At 63.8% G+C, this 19,520-nt stretch overlaps 1 protein-coding gene across 2 annotated transcripts; it reads left to right on the forward strand.

Annotated features, from left to right (window-relative positions):
* The first annotated feature begins 8,405 nt into the window (after positions 1-8,405).
* ECEL1 (endothelin converting enzyme like 1) lies at positions 8,406-17,762 on the forward strand. 2 transcript variants are annotated; one of them, XM_072719165.1, is made up of 18 exons: positions 8,406-8,521; positions 9,450-10,336; positions 11,578-11,646; positions 11,752-11,862; positions 11,937-12,029; positions 12,213-12,337; positions 13,002-13,224; positions 13,675-13,773; positions 14,030-14,104; positions 14,299-14,402; positions 14,672-14,730; positions 14,827-14,878; positions 15,531-15,598; positions 15,781-15,905; positions 16,395-16,460; positions 16,844-16,939; positions 17,147-17,223; positions 17,340-17,762. In XM_072719165.1, exons 2-18 carry the CDS (start codon positions 9,551-9,553, stop codon positions 17,437-17,439), a joined length of 2,328 nt encoding a protein of 775 aa, XP_072575266.1. In that variant the 5' UTR covers positions 8,406-8,521; positions 9,450-9,550; the 3' UTR covers positions 17,440-17,762. The 2 variants fall into 2 exon arrangements, with proteins under 2 accessions (XP_072575266.1, XP_072575268.1); XM_072719167.1 differs by having other exon boundaries at positions 16,824-16,939; positions 17,340-17,476.
* Positions 17,763-19,520: the final 1,758 nt, after the last annotated feature.

Here is a 19,520-nt window from a genome sequence, read left to right on the forward strand (position 1 = left end):
CCCCCTGGCCACCGTAAGTCTCGGCACCAGGGGATAGCATGTCATTGGGCTGCAGAAGCCAGGATGGCTGCAATGAGGTGGCTGACACCAGAGACCCCAGCCCCACCCCATCTCACTGGGTGCCATAGGTGCCACTCAGGCAGCCCTCCTGCCCATCGGCTGAGGATGGTCCAGGCCAGAGCCCCCTGATCTCCTGCGATGTGGGCCTTGGAACTGGGCTTGCTTGTCCCTGGGGAACAGGCCTCGGAACCTTTCACTTCACAGAAACCCAGGGAAGTTACACACTTTCCCAAGAACACACAGTAAAGGTTGGATCAGACCTTGTGTTACCCTCGTATCCTAGCTTGGTCACTTGCCAGCTGTGTGACTTTATGAGTGTCACTTAACCTCTCAGGCCTCAGTTTCTGCCTCTGAAAAATGGGGATAATAGTGGCATCTACTCCTAGAATTGTTATGAGGATTTAAATGAGACAAAGTAGCACTTAGAGTCCAAAACCTTTTCCAGAAGTCAACTACTCCTACTTTTAGCATGGCCTCTGCTCTTTGACCTGTGTCCTTTGTGGTAGGCAGAGTTCTAAGATGTCGCTTAAGATTCCTGGCCCCTGTTGTACATACACACACAGACTCTCCCCATTTTTCAATCAAACACAAACCTGGGTACTGTTATGAAGAGATTTTGTAATTGTAATTAAGATTCTGAATTAGTTGAACTTAAGATAGGAAGGTTATTAGATCTAATTACTTGGGCCCTTTAAAAGCAGTTTCTCCGGCTAGTCGATGAGAGGAAGACAGATTCAAAGCATGACAAGGATTCAGTGCCAACAAGATTGTCCACTGATGACTTTGGCTGGAAGGGCCACCAGGCAAGGGGTGCAGGTGACCTCTAGTTGCTGAGAGCAGCCCCTGGTTGACAGCCAGCAAAGAATGGACACCTTGATTCTACACTGAAGGAATTGGATTCTGGCCCAACCAGTGAACTTGGAAGAGAAGCCTGAGCCCCAGGGAGAGAGCCCAGCCCCCACCCACCCTGACTTCAGCCCCATGAGGCCTTGAGCCAAGAACCCAGCCAAGTGGAGCCTGGAATTCTGACCTACAGAAGCTAAGATCATAAATTTGCTGTTTTATTTTATTTTTTATAAGGCTTTATTTATTTATTTATTTGAGACAGAGAGAGTGCATGTGAGCATGACCTGAGGAGGGGCAGAGGGAGAGGGAGAAGCAGCTTCCTGCTGAGCTGGGATCCGGGATGTGATGCTCTATCCCAGGACCCTGAGATCATGACCTGAGCCAAAGGCGGACGCTTGGCAGACTGAGCCACCCGGGTGCCCCAATTTGCTGTTTTAAGTTCCTACATTTGTGGAAATTTGTTACACAGAAAACTAATAACCCTCTGTGGTAGTTCTGAGGGAAGGCCCTGGGACATCCTGCCTGGAGGGGAGCTGCGTGGCGCTGGGCTAAGGGCAGCCCCAGGTGAGGTTAGCGCCTTCAGACGTGTGGCTGGTGGCACTTCTGAGGAGAGGAAAGGATGGCAGAGACTGGAAGCCAGGCTTCCGGCTCGGGACACCAGTGTGGGGCCAGCGCCCCTGGATTGCTGCCAGCTGTCCTCACCTCTGACCTATCATCCATAGAATGTCTGTGGGGGCCCCTCACCATCCCCTGCCTCAGCCCACAGCTAGAGCTGGGCGTGGGTGGTCCCGGTGACATGCAGGTGTTCAGTGGGAACTCTGGTCCTGGCACTCTATCCCACAGTTCCACTCCAGGGAGTCTCTGACAGTGCCCCCTGCAAAGCACGCGGTCTAGAGGGAGGTCCCACCCAGGGTCACAGCCCTGTGCCTGGCCCCCTGAGGCCCTCTGAGGCCCTCGGTCTCCTCCCGGCCACAGCCGTGCTTTCCTACAAGGGGCAATTAGTGGCCTCGGCTTTAATTAGCTAAAGATCCCCTTCAGCTCCAATCACTTGAAATGATGGTGGAGTGCTGGGGGAGGGGACTTCGGCCCAGTGACCCTGTGAGGCAAAGAAGAGGCCCTTCAGGTCCCACTGGCTTTTCTGGGCTCTGCCCATCCCAAGCCCCCTTGCTTCTTGCAGTCCCCGGCAATGGGCCCTGCTGATCCTGGCAGGAAGTTCCCCAGGCTCTGGGGTCCACCTTCCTATATCCCCCAAACACCCCTGGCTTTATCCTCATCTTGTACTAGGAGCTGACTCCCTGTCACGGCCTGTCCATCAAACAGTAAACCCAAGAGGCCTTGGTCTCAGAACTGAAGACCCACAGGCCTCAGCCTGTCTCCCTTCTTTCCTCCCTACCCCCCACTGCCAACGCCCTGCTTTGACTCTGCCCATCTGGCCTCCACCCCCAAGTGCATTGTGGTCAAGGCGGTGACACTCGGGCTGGGCAAGGACAGGGTGCTGGGAAATCTGGGGTCCCAACAGAGCTAAGGAAGAGAGGCTGGGAGAATGCCAAGTCACAAGATAACGTCAGGTGGGGACAAATGCTGTACAAGATGTACCCAGAGCAACAGACAGAAAACTGTGTTTTCTGGGTGCTCCAGACAGGGAGATCCAGAAAGAGCCCTTGGAGGTGGGGACATCTGGACGGGAGGCCAGGGCCTGGCTGCAGGCCCTGAGATCCCTCCTGAGGTCTCTGGGTAGAGCCACCATGGCACGTGCCTGGTGCCCCGGATGCAGTCCCCCGCCCCCCAACACAGTTCCCGGGCTGAGCTCAGAGCTGGGCCCCTGTCTGTGTTGCCTTCACTTGGGTCCCAGGCACCCTGTCTGTCCCCTCCAGAGCCGACCCTTCATCTCCTGGCCATCGTGTATGCATCCCCAAGACGCTGAATACAGCAGGCGGGCTTCAAGCTCAGCTTCAGGGCTCGGGAGCCGCGTGAACAGGGCAACTTTCTTTCTTTCTCTGGGCTTCGGTTGCCTGCAAGTAAATTGGGGTCAATGCCAGGGACCCCGTCCTAGGATTTCTAAGGTTCAATGTGGTAAAGCAGGTAGAAGGCCTGGCTGCTCCCACCTCTTCTATTTTGGGGGTTCCACCCACAGTGGTGGGGGTCCTGTCTGGATGGGGGCAAGGCCTGCTCTTTTCAGGCCAGCCTGGCACCGGGTTCCAGGCTGGGCACACAGGGGCACAAATCTCTCCTGCAAGCAGAGGCCCTCAGCAGGCACCTGTCCAACCAGGGGGGCTGTTAGGGGATTCCGGAAGCCTGAGAGGGAACCGGAGGACAGGAGGGCTGGAGCTGGGGTCCTCAGGCCCAGGGGATGGATAGCACAAAGGCATAGATTTGGGGGTCCAGTCCCCTTGAAGAGGAGGGACATTTAGGGGAGCATGACCCAGGGCCCTGGAAGAGGGTCTGAGGCCAGACTGAGGAGGCCCCAGGAGCCATGATGAGGGGTCACAGAGGAGGGTATGGGGTGGGAACGGGCAGGAGGCAGCAGCACCTGGGTGAGCAAGCTGAAGGAGGACAGCAGCTTCCTCCAGCAAGGATGGGCAACTAGGGACCAGAATGGAGTCAGGATGGATGCGGAAGGGAGGAAGTAAGGCTGAGATGTTGCCGGACTCAGATTGGGCCCAGACGTAGAGAATGAGGACACCAGGGAGTCAGAGGTGAGCCAGGTGGGCCCTGGGGCAGAGCTGGGAGCCAGGCCAGCACGGGGGTACAGCCTCCAGGGGATGGAGAGGAGTCGGAGCCAGGGAGGGCAGGGCAGGTGGGCCAGGAGGGAGGGTGAGAGGCAGGGAGGACTTCTCTGGGGGAGGTGCTGCTGTGGGCCTCCGGGTACAGGGCACCAAATCACCCCTCTTGTGATGTCCCATTGATTTTAAAAAATAAAGCGATGCCCACGTGGGCCTAGAGGCTCATGCTAAAGTGCTCATAGAGCTTATTCTATGTTACCTTGGGGAGGCCTGGGAGGGGGACATGTGTGAAGGAGGGCTTCACATTTGTTTTCCACCTACTTATATAGTGTAAGTCCCTTAAAACCAGGATATATTTATATTATTTCCTCTTTTTTAAAAAAAAGATTTTATTTATTCATTTGAGAGAGAGCAAGAGAGCACAAGCAGGAGGATTGGCAGAGGGAGAGGGAGAAGCAGGCTGCCCACTGAGTGAGCAGTCAAATGCAGGGCTCGATCCCAGGACCCTGAAATCATGACCTGAGCCAATGGCAGATGCTTAACTGACTGAGCCACCCAGGCGTCCCTATATGTTTCTTGTATGAAATAAAAACTGAGCCAGAGGTTGGTAGATGGCCCCAGAGAAGAGTCTGTGCCTAGTGGGATGGAAGCCTGCTACATGGTAGGAGAAGTGAGGGGAGCTGGGGCAGAGAGCAGGGATGGCCCCTTCTTGTCATCTGATGGACCCCAGGGCCGAGGAGAAGTGTGTGTAGGATCTGAGAGCCTGGGCAGGTTTGTAGGTGGGGGCGCTGTGCCTGGTTCCAGGAGGCCTGGGCCTGGGCGATACTTTGCCTGGGGGTAGCGGGAGGAGGCGGGGGTCCTGGGAGCTGACCACAGCTGTGTCAGATCTTTCTGTGTCTACGCGGTGTGTCATCTGTGCTGCGCTCTGGGCTACACAGCAGAGTAAGGTGTAGGCAGTGTGGTGGGGGCTCAGGGGGGCAAGCCCCCAGCCCATGGACACGTCACCTGACCAGACAGGAGAGGCTGACATCCCAAGAAGGATGAGTGGCAACTGGCCAACGTAAGAGGACAAGAGGTGATGTGAGAAGGGTGTTTCAGCAGCAGAAGCTTAGCACTTAGCAAGTGCTAAGGCCCTGAGGTGCAGAAGAGGTGGCTAAGTTCTGGGAAATGAAACTAGATCAGGGTGCCCAGAAGAAGAGAGAGGTGGGAGGTGGGGAGACAGAGCGGGAAGGGCAGGGAAGGGCGGGGAAGAGGTCACTGCCCCATGGGCGCACTAGGTGTGGGAGTTCTATCATGAGAGGAGAGGAGGGGTGCCAGGAGCCTGAGGCCAGTGGGAGGCTGGGGCAGCGTCCAGGTTGGAGCCAGGTTTGGGGGCTGAACCGCACCGTGGTGTTGGGACCCAACAGAGGGGCTCAGCTAAGGGTCTGCACGGGGGAGGTTCTGGAGTCCAGCTCCATGAGGGCCAGGCACTTTGGGGAGGAGATGGAGCGGGCCAGAGAGCCCAAGTGCTACCCTCGAGGCCCAAATATCTGCAGTAAGTGGGGTGCAGGAGCCAGGGTCCAGCCCTCCCTATCCCCCCCTGTCTGGTCAGGTGGATACCCCACTGGGAGCTCAGGCAGGAAAGAGGGCACCCCTTCACACCACCTAGTCACAGCAAGAGGGAAGAATAAAGGCACGGGCCGGGTTCTGGGGCACGTGGGCCTTTGGGGGCCCCCCCAGCCTGCGGTGGGCACCTGGCTTTCCCACAGAAGTCTGAGTCAGCATCGTGGCGGCTGCCTAGAGGCTCCGGCCTTCCCCCGCCCCCTCCCCGCCACCCCGGCCACTTGGGAGAGTCATTTCATTTCTCAAATTAAAAATCCATTTTGTGCTGTGAATAATAGATGGGATGAGCACTGGGAGGCTGGGCAAAGGACAGGAAGCTGGTTGGGGGGTGTTTTCCAGGACACAGAAGATACTGCAGAACAGTCTGTGGTGGGAAGGGGAGCTGGCTGGGCAGGGTGGAGGTTGGGGGGCATCTCCCAGAGCAGAGGCAGGACTGAGGACTTCAGCTCCTGTGGGGCTCCTAGACCTGTGTGCTGGGGTGACACGCAAGTGGGGGCCCAGTCTATCCCCTTTTGTGCAGGCCAGAGGGGTGCAAAACCAGTTCTGATCGCAGCTGGGGCTCCAGGCTGATCCAGGCCTGGCTTCAGCTTGGGGACCCCCCCTTTGGAAGGAAGCATTTCGCGTCATGCTTGGTAAAAGCTCAGCAGACACGCCATTGGTGTGAGACCTGTTGTTCCCAGAGAGGGGGGCTGCTCTTTGCCCCTTCCCCAGCACCCAGACCTGGTGACCCCCTACCCAGGAGGGGCAGGCTGGGATGTGGCCCGTGGTCAGGGAAGAGGCTGACTTGAGGGTTTTGGGGGTCGAACCGCACCCCTCACCTTGCCCCTTGTGCCCCCTCAGGCCTTCTCTCTCCAAGGCAGCTCTGGTGGATGCTCCCCAAACTCCTGCATCCCCGGTCCCCAGTTGCCTGGCTCAGGGCTTGGCTGGGTGCTGCTGAGTCCTGTCGTCCTCCTGTTCCTGAGTTAGGGGGTCACCTTGACAACTGGGGGTGGGGAGGAGGAGCGCTGGAACTGGATGCCTCCAAGAGCGCATATGGGGGAGCTGGAGGCCAGACCCTGGCGTTCTCCTCACCTGGGCTCAGCTTTTCTTTCTGAGAAAGGAAGGAGCAAAGGACCTGGTCGCTCTCTAAAGGTGGACTGTCTAGGGGGTGCAGGACTGGGTGCTCATGGGCCCAATCCCCGGGCCACTCTGGTGGGCCCTGGTTACCGGGCTCAGGACTGGGCTGTCCTGGGAGTCCCTGGGGCCGGTGGGGGGGGGGGTGTGTGAGCTGCTGCACAGAGCTGGCGGGATGGGGTGAGGCAGGCAGCTAGGGCGGCCAGGCTGAGAGTTGGGGGGGCAGACAGGAGAACAGATCAATGGCAGCTGGGAGCCCCAGAGAGGGATGGCCCGGAGGGTTCCTGCAGCTGACCCCAGAGGGAGGAGGGGCTGAGGGCTTGGGTCCCCCACCCCCTAGTGGCTGGAACAGCAGGGTCCCCAGGGAAGCCCGTTTGCCTTTGTGCCTTTCTGTCGGAAGAGAGTCGGCTCCCTGAGACAATATCCATTTTTATATTTCTTGGAAATTTCACGGCATTCATTTCAGGGAAAATAAAAGCTGTCATTGCTGGAGAAATGATACCAATCAGGGCCTGAAAAGGCTGGAAAATTATCCTCCTGGAGACGGAACGTTGAGGGGAAAAAATGCAGATTAAAAGCACAAAGAGCCACTTTGCCACCGCCCTGCCCTCCCCTCCTCCCTTACGGAATCACCACGTTTTACATAATTCCACCTCTCCTTGGTGGAATTAATTGGACCCAAGAAGAACGCGTGGGGCCGGGGAGGACCTGAAATGGCTGGAGGTGGAGGCAGAGAGTCTCCAGAGCAGTGGCATCGAGATGGACAGAGGGACAGACACAGGAGATGCAGGATGGGGGCGGAGGTGGCCACTCGGGGCCAGGCTGCTGAAGAGCCCCAGGGAGGGGACGCGGTGATGGGTCCTTTGAACCCCTGCCTGGTTGTGGTTTTTACCAGCGGGGGCTCCATGGCAGTCTTGGGCTGTCTCATCGGTTAGGCCTGTCCCCCACACGTGGAACTGGCAGGCCTGTGAGCACTGGCGCCTTGTGGGGTCCCCTGCTAGGGACACGGGAAGGCGAGAGGGTGGGAAGGACAAGACCAAGAGAGCAGAGACTCCAGAAACAGGTCCAAGAAGCCCCGAAGTCCCTGTGCCCCACATGGCCCAGCCCTGCAGGTACAGGGGGGTGAGCCAGGGAGAAGTGTGCCCTGCCTCAGGGGCTGGGGGCTGGGGAGGGGGAGGTCGCACACGGAAAGAGCAAGTTGTCTGGTTAGAAGGTAGCCGGTGAATAAATTCAGAGGCGCCCCAACCCTGACCCCTACACTGGTCCTATACGCGGGCCCTGAGGCCTGCACTCTGAGGACCAGGGCTGCAGGGCGGGCAGGCAGGCAGCCTCCGTCCCTCCCGGTCCCCAGCGGGGAGGGGCTCTTGCATTATTCCTTGATCCTTTTTTCTCTCCCTGATCAGGGGCTTCCGGAGCAGGGGGCGCGGAGGCCAACCAAGGTTTGGGGGTGGGGTGCAGTCTCAGCCGCATGCCCCTTCCTGCAGTGGCCTCCGAGGCTCTCCCTCCACCGAGGTGAAGGCCAGCCTTCACCAAATCCCCAGGCGCCCTCGGGAGGGCTGGCCAAGGGCAGGGGCTAGAGGGGAGGCCCCGACGCCCGTTTACTGAAGGCTGCTCTGCCAGGCGCCAGCGGCGAGCGTCCGCGCTGTGTGAGCGCACCCCACGGCCTTGGGGGGGCCGTCCCCGGGCGGCGCTCCGGTCCTGTGGGCTCGGCTGGGACAATCCACGAGGCTCCGAGGCTCAGCTCGAGCCCTTTGCAGGTGGGCTGGTCGGCGGCGCCTAGTGGGGGCATCAGATCAGAGGGGAACCCCTTCCCGGGAGTCTCGGGCGCCCCGCTCTTCCCGGGACGCGGCTGCATCTGGGATCCCCGATCCCGGAGCCCGTGCCAGCCCCTCGGGAGCGGGTCCCGCCGCCGCCGTCTCCGCCCCCGAGCTGCCAGGTAGCGGGGATGAAGGGTGGAAGGAGGAGGGGGCGCGGGGGGCGGGCGGAGGAGGGTGGAGCCGCCGGCGCGCCCCCTCCCTCGGGGCCAGCGGGCGGCGCGGCACAGAGGCGGCGGCGGGCGCACGGAGAGCTGCTGCCCGCCCGGCCCCGCTGCGCTCCGCTCCGGCCCGGGCTCGGCCCGCTCCGTTCCCGCTCGGTTCCCGCTCGGTTCCCGCTCGGCCCGGGCGCGCACCTGCCGGGTAAGTGGCATCCGAGGCCGCCGCCGCCACCACCGCAGCCACATCCGCCGCCTCCGCCGCCGCCGCCGCGCCGAGCCTCCGGGCTTTGTCTGCGTCCCCGCGGCACCGGCTCCGGCTGCGGCTGCGACTCCCGGGCTCGGCCCTCCGGCTCCGCGCGCTGCGCCCGAGGCTCCCGAGGCTCCCGAGGCTCCGCGCCCGGACCTTGGGGCGCGCGGGGCCGGCTCGCTCCGCGCCGGGGGTGAAACTTCGCCCAAGTTTGGGTTCTGGGGAAAACCTGTTGAAGCCGGGAGCGGCCCTGGGCGGGGGCGGAGGGTTCCCGGTTCCCGGTTTTCGGGGCCGTCGGGGGTTTGTCCACCGCCCGGGGTCGGTCGGAGCGCGCCGCTTGGGGACGGGGCTGGTGGGCATCCTGGCCCTTGCACAGAGGACGGCTGGGGGTGGCCCTACGGACATCCGCAAGGACAAAGTTTGGTTCTTTAGCCGCTTTACCTAGCGTCTGGCTCCTGCGCGGCTCCTGGGCCGGCGTAGACTCGCCCTTGGCCGCGCCTCCCTCCCCGGCCTCCGTTTCCCCTCCCCCACCCGGCCCTGGCTGTAGCGGGTCGCAGACGAGCGAGGCAGTGGGGGGAGGCCGGCCTCCGCGGAGGGCCTCCCGCGCGCCGGCCCGTGCCCCGCGCCCCTCCGCGTCGCAGCGGCCTCCCGGGTGGCACCCGGGCGCAGGGCGGCAGGAGGCAGGTCGGGGACGCCGCGGCGCGTGCGGGAGCTGGTGGCCCCCCGGGGCCTCCCGCCTGCCCCACTCTCGGGCGCCCACGCAGGCCGGGCCCCAGGCCCTCTCCGGTCGGAGCCACGGCGCGGCGCGGCCTCTGGACCCCTCCGCGTGGCGCCCGTGAGCCCCGTCGGGCCCGCGCCTCTGACCCGCGCCCCCTCCCCGCAGCCGCGGCCCGGGAGCCATGCGGAGGCCCGCCCGGAGGCCGGCGGCGCGGCGCGGCGCGTAGCTGAGATCGCCGAGGGCTGCGCGGCGGCGGCGGCCGCAGCATGGAGACCCCCTACTCGATGACGGCGCACTACGACGAGTTCCAGGAGGTCAAATACGTGAGCCGGTGCGGCGCGGGGGGCGCGCGCGGGGCCTCGCTGCCGCCCGGCTTCCCGCGGGGCGCGGGGCGCGGCGCCTCCGGGGCCCGGGCGGGGCTGCCGCGCTGGAACCGGCGCGAGGTGTGCCTGCTGTCGGGGCTGGTGTTCGCCGCCGGCCTCTGCGCCATCCTGGCCGCGATGCTGGCGCTCAAGTACCTGGGCCCGGGCGCGGCGGGCGGCGGCGGCTGCTCCGAGGGCTGCCCCGAGCGCAAGGCCTTCGCGCGCGCCGCCCGCTTCCTGGCCGCCAACCTGGACGCCAGCATAGACCCGTGCCAGGACTTCTACTCCTTCGCGTGCGGCGGCTGGCTGCGGCGCCACGCCATCCCCGACGACAAGCTCACCTACGGCACCATCGCGGCCATCGGGGAGCAGAACGAGGAGCGGCTGCGGCGCCTGCTGGCGCGGCCCGGGGGCGGGCCCGGCGGGGCGGCCCAGCGCAAGGTGCGCGCCTTCTTCCGCTCGTGCCTCGACATGCGCGAGATCGAGCGGCTCGGCCCGCGGCCCATGCTCGAAGTCATCGAGGACTGCGGGGGCTGGGACCTGGGCGGCGGCGCCGAGCGCCCGGGGGCCGCGGCGCGCTGGGACCTCAACCGGCTGCTCTACAAGGCGCAGGGCGTGTACAGCGCCGCCGCGCTCTTCTCGCTCACCGTCAGCCTGGACGACAGGAACTCCTCGCGCTACGTCATCCGCGTGAGTGCGTCCCCTCCGCGGTGACCCCGGGGGCCCGGACCGGGAAGGAGGGGCGCCACGGCCCGGCACGCGCACCCCGCGCTGGGCCACCGTGCAGTGGGGCGGGGAGGGGGAGCGCGCACCCCCGTGCATGGGGCGGGGAGGGGGGAGCACGGCCCCCCGCGCTGGGCCACCGTGCAGTGGGGTGGGGAGGGGGAGCGCGCACCCCGCGCTGGGCCACCGTGCACCGGGGCGGGGAGGGGCAGCGCGCACCCCCGTGCATCGGGGCGGGGAGGGGGGAGCACGGCCCCCCGCGCTGGGCCACCGTGCACCGGGGCGGGGAGAGGCAGCGCGCACCCCCGTGCATCGGGGTGGAGAGGGGGGAGCACGGCCCCCCGCGCTGGGCCACCGTGCAGTGGGGTGGGGAGGGGGAGCGCGCACCCCCGTGCATCGGGGCGGGGAGGGGGGAGCACGGCCCCCCCGCGCTGGGCCACCGTGCACCGGGGCGGGGAGGGGGAGCGCGCACCCCCGTGCATCGGGGCGGGGAGGGGGGAGCACGGCCCCCCCGCGCTGGGCCACCGTGCAGTGGGGTGGGGAGGAGGAGCGGGCACCCCGCGCTGGGCCACCGTGCAGTGGGGTGGGGAGGGGGAGCGCGCACCCCCGTGCATCGGGGCGGGGAGCGGGGAGCACGGCCCTCCGCGCTGAGCCACCGTGCATCGTGGTGGAGAGGGGGAGCGCGCACCCCGCGCTGGGCCACCGTGCATCCGGGGCGGACGGGGAGGGGGAGCGCGCACCGGCATCGCGCGGGAGGAGGCCGCAAGTAATTTCCCTCGAGTAATTGCGGTGTTTAGTGGAGCCGCGGGAGCCGCAATTTCCCCACCCGGCAGCAGGCCGCGGGAGCACGGAGCGCACGGAACGAGGGGTGTGCCAATGGACTGGGGCGGGCCAGCGTGCCAGTGGCCCCAGCGCTCCGCGTGGCCCTCTCGAGTGCCCTTCATAGGTGGGGATGGTGCAGGCTTCCGGGAGGAAGGATGGGGGTACGGGCTCCCCGCCGCCTCCCACTGTCCCTGCCAGAGCCGTGGGGGCTTCTAACAGCTTCTCTGGATGGAGGCAGGGGTAGTGTATTTGTGCTCCTGCGGCTTGTGACAGTGGACATCTGGCACATCCCCTGGTTGGCCATTTGGACAGAACTTCAGTCTGTTTGCAGGAACCTGGCATGGTGACCTCTGATCGCTGACCTCTGACCTCCTCCTTCTCCCCAGATTGACCAGGATGGGCTCACTCTGCCAGAGAGGACCCTGTACTTAGCTCAGGATGAGGAGAGTGAGAAGGTGTGGGGGCATGGGCTGGGATTGCAGGGAAGGCCTGGGGTTCCAGGAGAGAGGGACTAGGGCCTGACACTGACCCCACTCGTGAAATGTCCCCTCTGGGTGCAGATCCTGGCAGCGTACCGGGTGTTCATGGAGCGCCTGCTCAGCCTCCTGGGAGCCGAAGCCGTGGAGCAGAAAGCGCAGGAGATCCTGCAGCTGGAGCAGCGGCTGGCCAACGTGAGCAAGGGCACAGCCATGGGCTTGGGGGAGGGGAATAGGCAGGGGGGGTCAACTCTCATCTCCACCCCCAGATCACAGTGTCAGAGTACGATGACCTCCGGCGAGATGTCAGCTCCATGTACAACAAGGTGACGCTGGGGCAGTTGCAGAAGATCACCCCCCATGTGAGTGCAGACCACCGTGATGGGGGGTACGGATCTTGGGGCTCCCGGCCTGTCCCTTCCTCAGGGCCGAGCGAGGCCTTCCATGGCCATGGATTACTGTGTCCTCCTGTGTCTCTCTCGGACTCCCTCCTGTTCTCTGTGGTCCCTGCTACACCCAGTCCTACTGTCCTCTACCCACGACAGCTGCAGTGGAAGTGGCTGCTGGACCAGATCTTCCAGGAGGACTTCTCAGAGGATGAGGAGGTGGTGCTGTTGGCCACAGACTACATGCAGCAGGTGTCCCAGCTCATCCGCTCCACACCCCGCAGGTACAGCAGCCAATCACCCACCCCTGCACACCTGCTCCTCGGGGCCCCTCCCGTGCACCCTCTACATGTCTGCTTGGTGAGCTTTGAATTCCCGTTTTCACTTCTGTCCTGTGGCCACACTGGGGAGGCATGTGAAGAGCACTGGAATAGGAGTCCAGATCCCTAGATTCAGACGAGGCTCTCACCTGCTCCCTGGGCCCCTGGGCAGGGCTTGTGAGCTTCCTGAGGTGCAGTTTGCTCATCTGGGGATAGTGAGGTTGAGTGAGTCCAGACTTTAGAGGGGCCACCTAGGGAAGAGCTTCCCTGATCTCTGCCCACCTTGGGGAGGAGCAGAGCGCCTCTCAAGGCCAGGCCTGGGGCAGATAGTCACCTGGAGTGCCCATTGTCCTACCCTGTCTCAAGTCAGCACTGGCACTCTGCTAGGTGGCCAGGTGGCACTCTGCAGGTGGCTAGGTGTCCTACTACGTGTGGGCCCAGCCTTTTTCCCTGCCCGGGGCTCAGGCCACTCCGGCTTCTGCCTCCATGTACCCAAATGATCCTCACTCCTTTGTGGGTGCTAGGTCTAATCCAGCCTGGAGGGTCTGGAGTGGGATGGGGTGGTGCCCTTGGGTGGCCCTTGCACTCGAGCTTGTCTGGACACCCAGCTGTCTCACCTGGCCCTCAGGATCCTGCACAACTACCTGGTGTGGCGTGTAGTGGTGGTCCTGAGTGAGCACCTGTCACCGCCATTCCGAGAAGCACTGCACGAGCTGGCCCGTGAGATGGAGGGCAGTGACAAGCCACAGGAGCTGGCCCGTGTCTGCCTGGGCCAGGCCAACCGCCACTTTGGCATGGCACTTGGAGCTCTCTTTGTACATGAGCACTTCTCAGCTGCCAGCAAGGCCAAGGTCAGGCTGCCCTGGGCTTGGGGGTTGGGTGCGGGTGCTGGGCTGGGCATAGAGTCCTCCCATGGCCTTGGTCTGAGAATGGGGAGTCCCACAGATCCCCTTGCAGACAGGGGCTCAGCCCTCTCTGAGTCTCCAGACTACTTCTCACCAGGGAACCTCCCCCAGGAAGCCTACCTGGTCTAGCAGCCCCAGGAGGGCTTCCCCCTCAGGCTCCTGGCCCCCTCTCCGCCATGCTCAGTAGGTGCGGCCTTAGGAATGTATGTGATCATTGCTGGAGCAGTTTGTTTTCAGACTATGAGCTTCTGGTTGGGGGTGCAGGACCTGGATCCCCACCTGGGAGGGCTCCCCTCAGTGCTCAGCACCGAGCCTTAGGACGAGGAAGTGATACTGAATTAGTGGTATCTCTCATCAAGGGTCAACCCCGTTGATCCCTGGCTCTTGACCCTGCAGGTACAGCAGCTTGTGGAAGACATCAAGTTCATCTTGGGTCGGCGCCTGGAGGAGCTGGACTGGATGGATGCCGAGACCAAGGCAGCTGCTCGGGCCAAGGTGAAGTGGACCCTGTCCCCATTTGTAGGTTCCACAAACACTGAATGCCTACTGTGTGCCAGGCTGGGGTAGCAGAAGAGGTAAAGATGCCCCTTGTGGAGTTGTCATCACCTGGGTTGGTCCCCCCTGTCCTAGAGCCCACTTCTAGGCCTAGAGCTTTCTCCCTTGGGGCTGAGAGGCCTAGAGCTTTCTCCCTTGGGGCTGAGGGGCCGTCTCCCAAGGCCCTGGCCCACTATTGCTACCCTCTCGCCCACAGCTCCAGTACATGATGGTGATGGTGGGCTACCCGGACTTCCTGCTCAAACCCGAGGCTGTGGACAAGGAGTACGAGGTGGGTCTCCCCCTGGCCCTGCCCTGCCTGACCAAGACCCTTGGTCAAGACCCCCAGGGAGGCCCAGCACCACCACAGAGAAGGAGTCATGGCCCTCGGCTGATGGCCCCTGGGCGGACATGGGGCCTGCACAGCCCTGGTCTGGCCATTTATATCCCTGGCTTGCCGTTGAGAGCTGCCCATCCCCTGTGCAGTTCGAGGTCCATGAGAAGACCTACTTCAAGAACATCTTGAACAGCATCCGCTTCAGCATCCAGCTCTCAGTCAAGAAAATCCGGCAGGAGGTGGACAAGTCCACGTGGGTGCCTGGCCCAGAGCTGGGGGAGTCAGGGAGGGTGGGTGGGCGGGGCAGAGAGGCTCCTTGCCAGGGCCAGGCGGCTGGTGGGGCAGACGGCCTCAAAGCTGGCGGTGCAGGTGTTGGGGGGTGATTGGGGGGGCTCCGAGGTGGTGGGGGTGGGACAGGACATGGCTACAGGCTGGGCCACTCCTTCAAGGAGCGCACGTGGGAGGTGGGGGTGGTGGGGGAGCGAGTGCAGACCCCTAGCTGACCCCCACCTCCCTGCACAGGTGGCTGCTCCCACCGCAGGCCCTCAACGCCTACTACCTACCCAACAAGAACCAGATGGGTAAGGGGGCGTGTCCCGCATGGGGTGGGGGTGCCCCCCCCCCCCCCCCCCCCCCCCCCCGCAGGCAGGGCTCCTCTGACCCTGCCCTCTGCGCAGTGTTCCCCGCAGGCATTCTGCAGCCCACGCTCTATGACCCGGACTTCCCGCAGTGAGTGCCCCGCCTGGCCAGAGCCCGGCCATCGTCTGGGGCTGCATGAACGCTGCTCAGGGTGTCCTGCCCCGGGCTGGGCCCAGCAGTCACCACGGCCACCACCCTGGGTCCCCATAGCCTTAGGTCAGCCTTGGTTATTTAGAAAACTGTGTAGCTTTTCATCCTTCCTCTCCTCTTCCTCCCCTCTCCTCCCCTCTCCTCCCCTCCCCTCCCCTCCCCTCCCCTCTCCTCTCCCCTCCCCTCCCCTCTCCTCTCCTCTCCTCTCCTCTCAGTCCTGAGTTCCTCCTTTCCCGGTTTGAGGCTTCATCAGGTGTTTCAAAAGTGGAGTGACCCTAGTGATGAGGAAACAGGCCAGGTCCCAAGTGGGCTGCCTCAGTTTCCCTCCTGTCTTCCTCCAACTCGGTCTTTTCCCCTATCCCAGCTCTGTTAGGGATTGTTTCCTAAAAAGCAGCTGCAAAGGCCTCACTGCCCCTTTTACGTATTGCATGAGGAACCTGAGGCATAACTGCCCCAGGACTGGGAGGACTCCGGTATGGCCTCTCCGGGCCACTGTGGTTGGCCTGCCTGGGGCCTCCTGGGGCCTGGGCAGCAGCGTGCAGCTCCCAGGAGGTGGGCGAGGCTGGGCCTGACGCTGCTGCCCTGGGCCCAGGTCTCTGAACTACGGGGGCATTGGCACCATCATCGGACACGAGCTGACCCATGGCTATGACGACTGGGGTGAGGCCCTCGGTGGCGGAGGGGGTGTTGTGGGAGGGGAAGGACAGGCAGCGGGGGGCAGGGTGGTGACGGGCTGATGTGAGACCCTGCAGCCCTTCTGTCCCCACTGGCCAGTGGGTAGATGGGGGAGGGGTTTTGGGGATGAGGGTCAGCCTCAGCCACCCCCCCCCCACTGCCCACAGGGGGCCAGTATGACCGCTCGGGCAATCTGTTGCACTGGTGGACGGAGGCTTCCTACAGCCGCTTCCTGCGCAAGGCGGAGTGCATCGTCCACCTGTACGACAATTTCACCGTCTACAACCAGCGGGTGAGACCCCTTTGCTCCCCTCCAGGCCCAGCTGGGCACCAACTAGGGGCATGCACACTCGTGTGCACACACGTGTGCCTGGGTCCCTGTACGCATGCCCGGGTTTTGTTTTTTTTTTAAGATTTTATTTATTGATGAGAGACACAGAGAGAAAGAGAGGCAGAGACACAGGTAGAGGGAGGAGCATGCAGGGAGCCTGATGTGGGACTCGATCCCGGGACTCCGGGGTCACGCCCTGGGCCGAAGGCAGGCGCTAAACCACTGAGCCACCCAGGGATCCCCGTATGCTGGGGCTTGCACACACTCACCGGGGTCTTGCACACACTCACTGTGAGAACTGTGAACAAGTTCTCACAGACTCCTGGGACATGGGGCACAAAGCGTTCAGAGCCACGTAAACCCTCTGGGAAAAGGAAAGAGGGTGGGCAGGGCCCAGGGCGGCAAGGCCAGTGGACTGCAGACAGCCCGGGCCTCTTCTGCTCTCGGCAGGTGAACGGGAAGCACACCCTTGGTGAGAACATCGCGGACATGGGTGGCCTCAAGCTGGCCTATTATGTGAGCTGCCCCTGCCTGGCCCTTCATTCCGTGGGGGGAGGGTGGGGATGATAAGGATGCAACTAGGGACATAGGCACCCCTGCCTTCCCAGCCCTCGGAGCTCTGGCCCGGGAGGGGCGGGGCCTGTGATTGGCAGGGGGGGGGGGGCGGTCGGGCACCAGGGGAAAAGGAGGGATTCCCAGGCTGCCTTTCTGGGAGAGCAAGGAGGGCTGCCTGGAGGGGGTGAGGGCTGCCTGCCTTTAGCCCTCCTGGGAAGGAGCACAGCTCAGGGAAGTTGGGAGGCAGGATGCCCAGGGCTCAGGGGCCGGTGAGGGGCTGACTGGGTGGAGGCTGAGTCAGGTCACCACCCTGGGGCACCGCAGCTCCACACTGTCACCCCCAGGCCTATCAGAAGTGGGTGCGGGAGCACGGCCCGGAGCACCCGCTGCACCGGCTCAAGTACACGCACAACCAGCTCTTCTTCATTGCCTTTGCCCAGGTGGGCCAGGTGGGGGCGGGTGGGAGGTGGTGGGGATGGGGACAGCTGTCAGCCTGTCCTCGTGGGTGCCAGCCCTGGGAGGCGGTGGTCCCGTGGGTTCTGCTCAGGCAGCAGGGCCCAGTGTGCTGCGGGGAAGGTTTGCAGGGCTTGCTCAACGGACTCCTTGGCTTCTTTCCCTCTCCTTCCTTACCCCACCACGGGGCCCAGAACTGGTGCATCAAGCGGCGGTCACAGTCCATCTACCTGCAGGTGCTGACCGACAAGCATGCACCTGAGCACTACAGGTACGTCTGCCTGCCCGCCTGCGCCCCATCCCCTCCTTTTGTCTGGGGTGGGAGCAGACGGGAAGGGGAAGGGGCAGCTGGGACCCCCTCCAGGTAGGTCTCTCCTCCTGCCCCAGGGTGCTGGGCAGCGTGTCCCAGTTCGAGGAGTTTGGCCGGGCCTTCCATTGCCCCAAGGACTCGCCCATGAACCCTGCCCACAAGTGCTCTGTGTGGTGAGCCTGGCCATCCGCCCGCACACCCTCGCTGCCTGCCCTGCACGAATTGCCTCCCTGCCAGCTGCCGGGGCAGGCATGAACCCGGCACTGGTCCTCGCTGGGCGCCACCCGCCTTCTGAGCCCCTCTGGGACCTGGCCTTCCTGCTGTCCCTTACCTCAGGAGGGGCCCAGAGCAGGCCTGAGGCTGGGCTCCAGGAGGGCGCGGGGGAGAGATGCGGGGGTCCCCAATACTGGCCCCGCCCCCCCCGGCCAGGCCGGATTGTACAGGCCCCACCTTCACTGTGTTTTTGCTGCTAAGTCTGGTCAATAAACTGCTGTACTGTCGCCATGGTTTCTTCAGGGGCCTCCAGAGCGGGTGGGGCTGGAGGGGCCCCCTTGGTGGGGAGGCTCAGGCCCTTAGCACAACGGGGACCCTAGACAAGACCTGGCCCCTTCCCGTCCCAACTCCCTGGGTCTTCTGTCTTTTCCACCAATCAGCTGTTCCTCCCTTCCCTGCAGTCCTGCCTCTGCTCCCATGCGGTTCTGGGGGTGCCCCTAGACAAGGCTGGGCGGTGCTGGAACACCAAGCCCCGAGGGGGCTGTACTCCAGCATGACCCTGGGACCCACTGCCCCCGAATGTCTAGACACCCCAGGAGCTCCGACAGTAACCTTAGCCAGTCATGGAGCCCAGGCCAGGCCTTGGGCTCAGCATGTCCACGAGAGGGGAGCTGTGACACCTGCTTACAGAGTTGGGGGTCAGTCGTGTCCCCCTCCAGCCCAAAGTGGAGGCTCCAGGGGTGAGAAAAAGGAGCTCAGGCCCTTTGCACAAACGGGACCCTAGACAAGACCTGGTCCCTTCCTGTCCCACCTCCAGCCTCCACCAGCGGCTCCAGGCATGGCCCACGGTGGAGGCAGGAGGCAAGTGGTGCTGCCTCATGAACAGGAGGGTGGGGGTGCAGGGGGGCAGATGGAGCAGCCCCACTGGGTTATCTGAGGACAGTGGGGGGGACCAGTGGGCCTCCTGCCTTTCCTCCTTGAGTCCGTCGCTCTTACTTCAGGGACAGCCTAGATGGGGTGGTCGCCCCCTCCCCGCCAGCCCATCCCGTGTGGCCTGTCCCCATCTCCCACTGCAGTGACGAATCTCCTGCTAGCCCAGCTCCTGTCATGCTCAGAGAACGCCTGTCCCCATATTAGCCTTGAGTGACATTTTAAAAGTTCCTGTGTCAGAGCCTCGGGCACACCAACCCTGGGGAGTGAGAGACAGGGCACAGGCCACAGCGGATGGAGCCAGAGTAGAGGCGGGCGTCGTGGGGCCCTGGGGCTGGGGTGCAGGGGGCGCCCTACAGAGAAGAGGCAGGACCTTAGAAGGACCCCATGGGAACAGGCGAGTTCCCCAAGGGGCACTTCAGGAGACTCAGGAGGCCGCGTCCATCAGGGCAGAGCTGCCCCTCACGGGCGTGGGGAGCACACGGGGATTCGGAGCCTGGTGGAGGGGTTGTGTTTGTGGACCTACCTTGGTTTCCCCTTGAAGCCCCTTCCCGGTGTGTACGCGTGCTGGGCACGTGTATACCGTATCCCTCAGCCGCTGGCAGCCAGAGAAGGACAGTTCTCCTCTTGCTGCCCCCCGGGAGGGGCCCGGTGTCTAGGCCCGCCGTACCCCACACTGCACCCCATCCCCCTGACCTGGGATCCTGGCTGGAATCGGAGCCCCCAGGTCCAGCCCTTTCGCCCCCAGTGCCCCAGTGGCTCTCCCGAGCTCCCCAGCTCCCCCCAAGGCCCATCCTTCCTGTCTCCCACCCAGCTAGGGGCAGGCCTGGGTGGGTGGACGGGGCCGGGGGTGAGCCACCAGCAGGCCCAGCAGGGTCACTCCCGCCCTGCCTCGGGAAGGGGTGAAGCCCTGGCGCTCCTGGAGCTGAGTCCCTCCTTCCCCCTGTGCCCCACTGAGGGGGCCAGAGGGGCCTGGGCACTGGGGTGGCAAGCCCCTGGGAGAGGCTGGTCTGAGCCCTGTGGGACCCGGCTGCTGGCCGGGAGCCCAATGCCCCGTGTGCATCCCAGCCGGGGAGCGCCCACCCTGCTGGCAGGCTTGTGGTCTGACCAGCCGT

Source organism: Vulpes vulpes, chromosome 9 (assembly GCF_048418805.1).
Source record: "Vulpes vulpes isolate BD-2025 chromosome 9, VulVul3, whole genome shotgun sequence".
Taxonomy (NCBI): Eukaryota; Metazoa; Chordata; class Mammalia; order Carnivora; family Canidae; genus Vulpes; species Vulpes vulpes.

Excerpts from the sequence above, each read along its gene's own strand:
- ECEL1 (XM_072719165.1), top strand. The coding sequence starts at position 9,551 with ATGGAGACCCCCTACTCGATGACGGCGCACTACGACGAGTTCCAGGAG. Across the intron at positions 12,338-13,001 it reads ATCCGCTCCACACCCCGCAG|GATCCTGCACAACTACCTGG; the intron begins GTACAGCAGCCA and ends CCTGGCCCTCAG. Across the intron at positions 15,906-16,394 it reads TCACCGTCTACAACCAGCGG|GTGAACGGGAAGCACACCCT; the intron begins GTGAGACCCCTT and ends TGCTCTCGGCAG.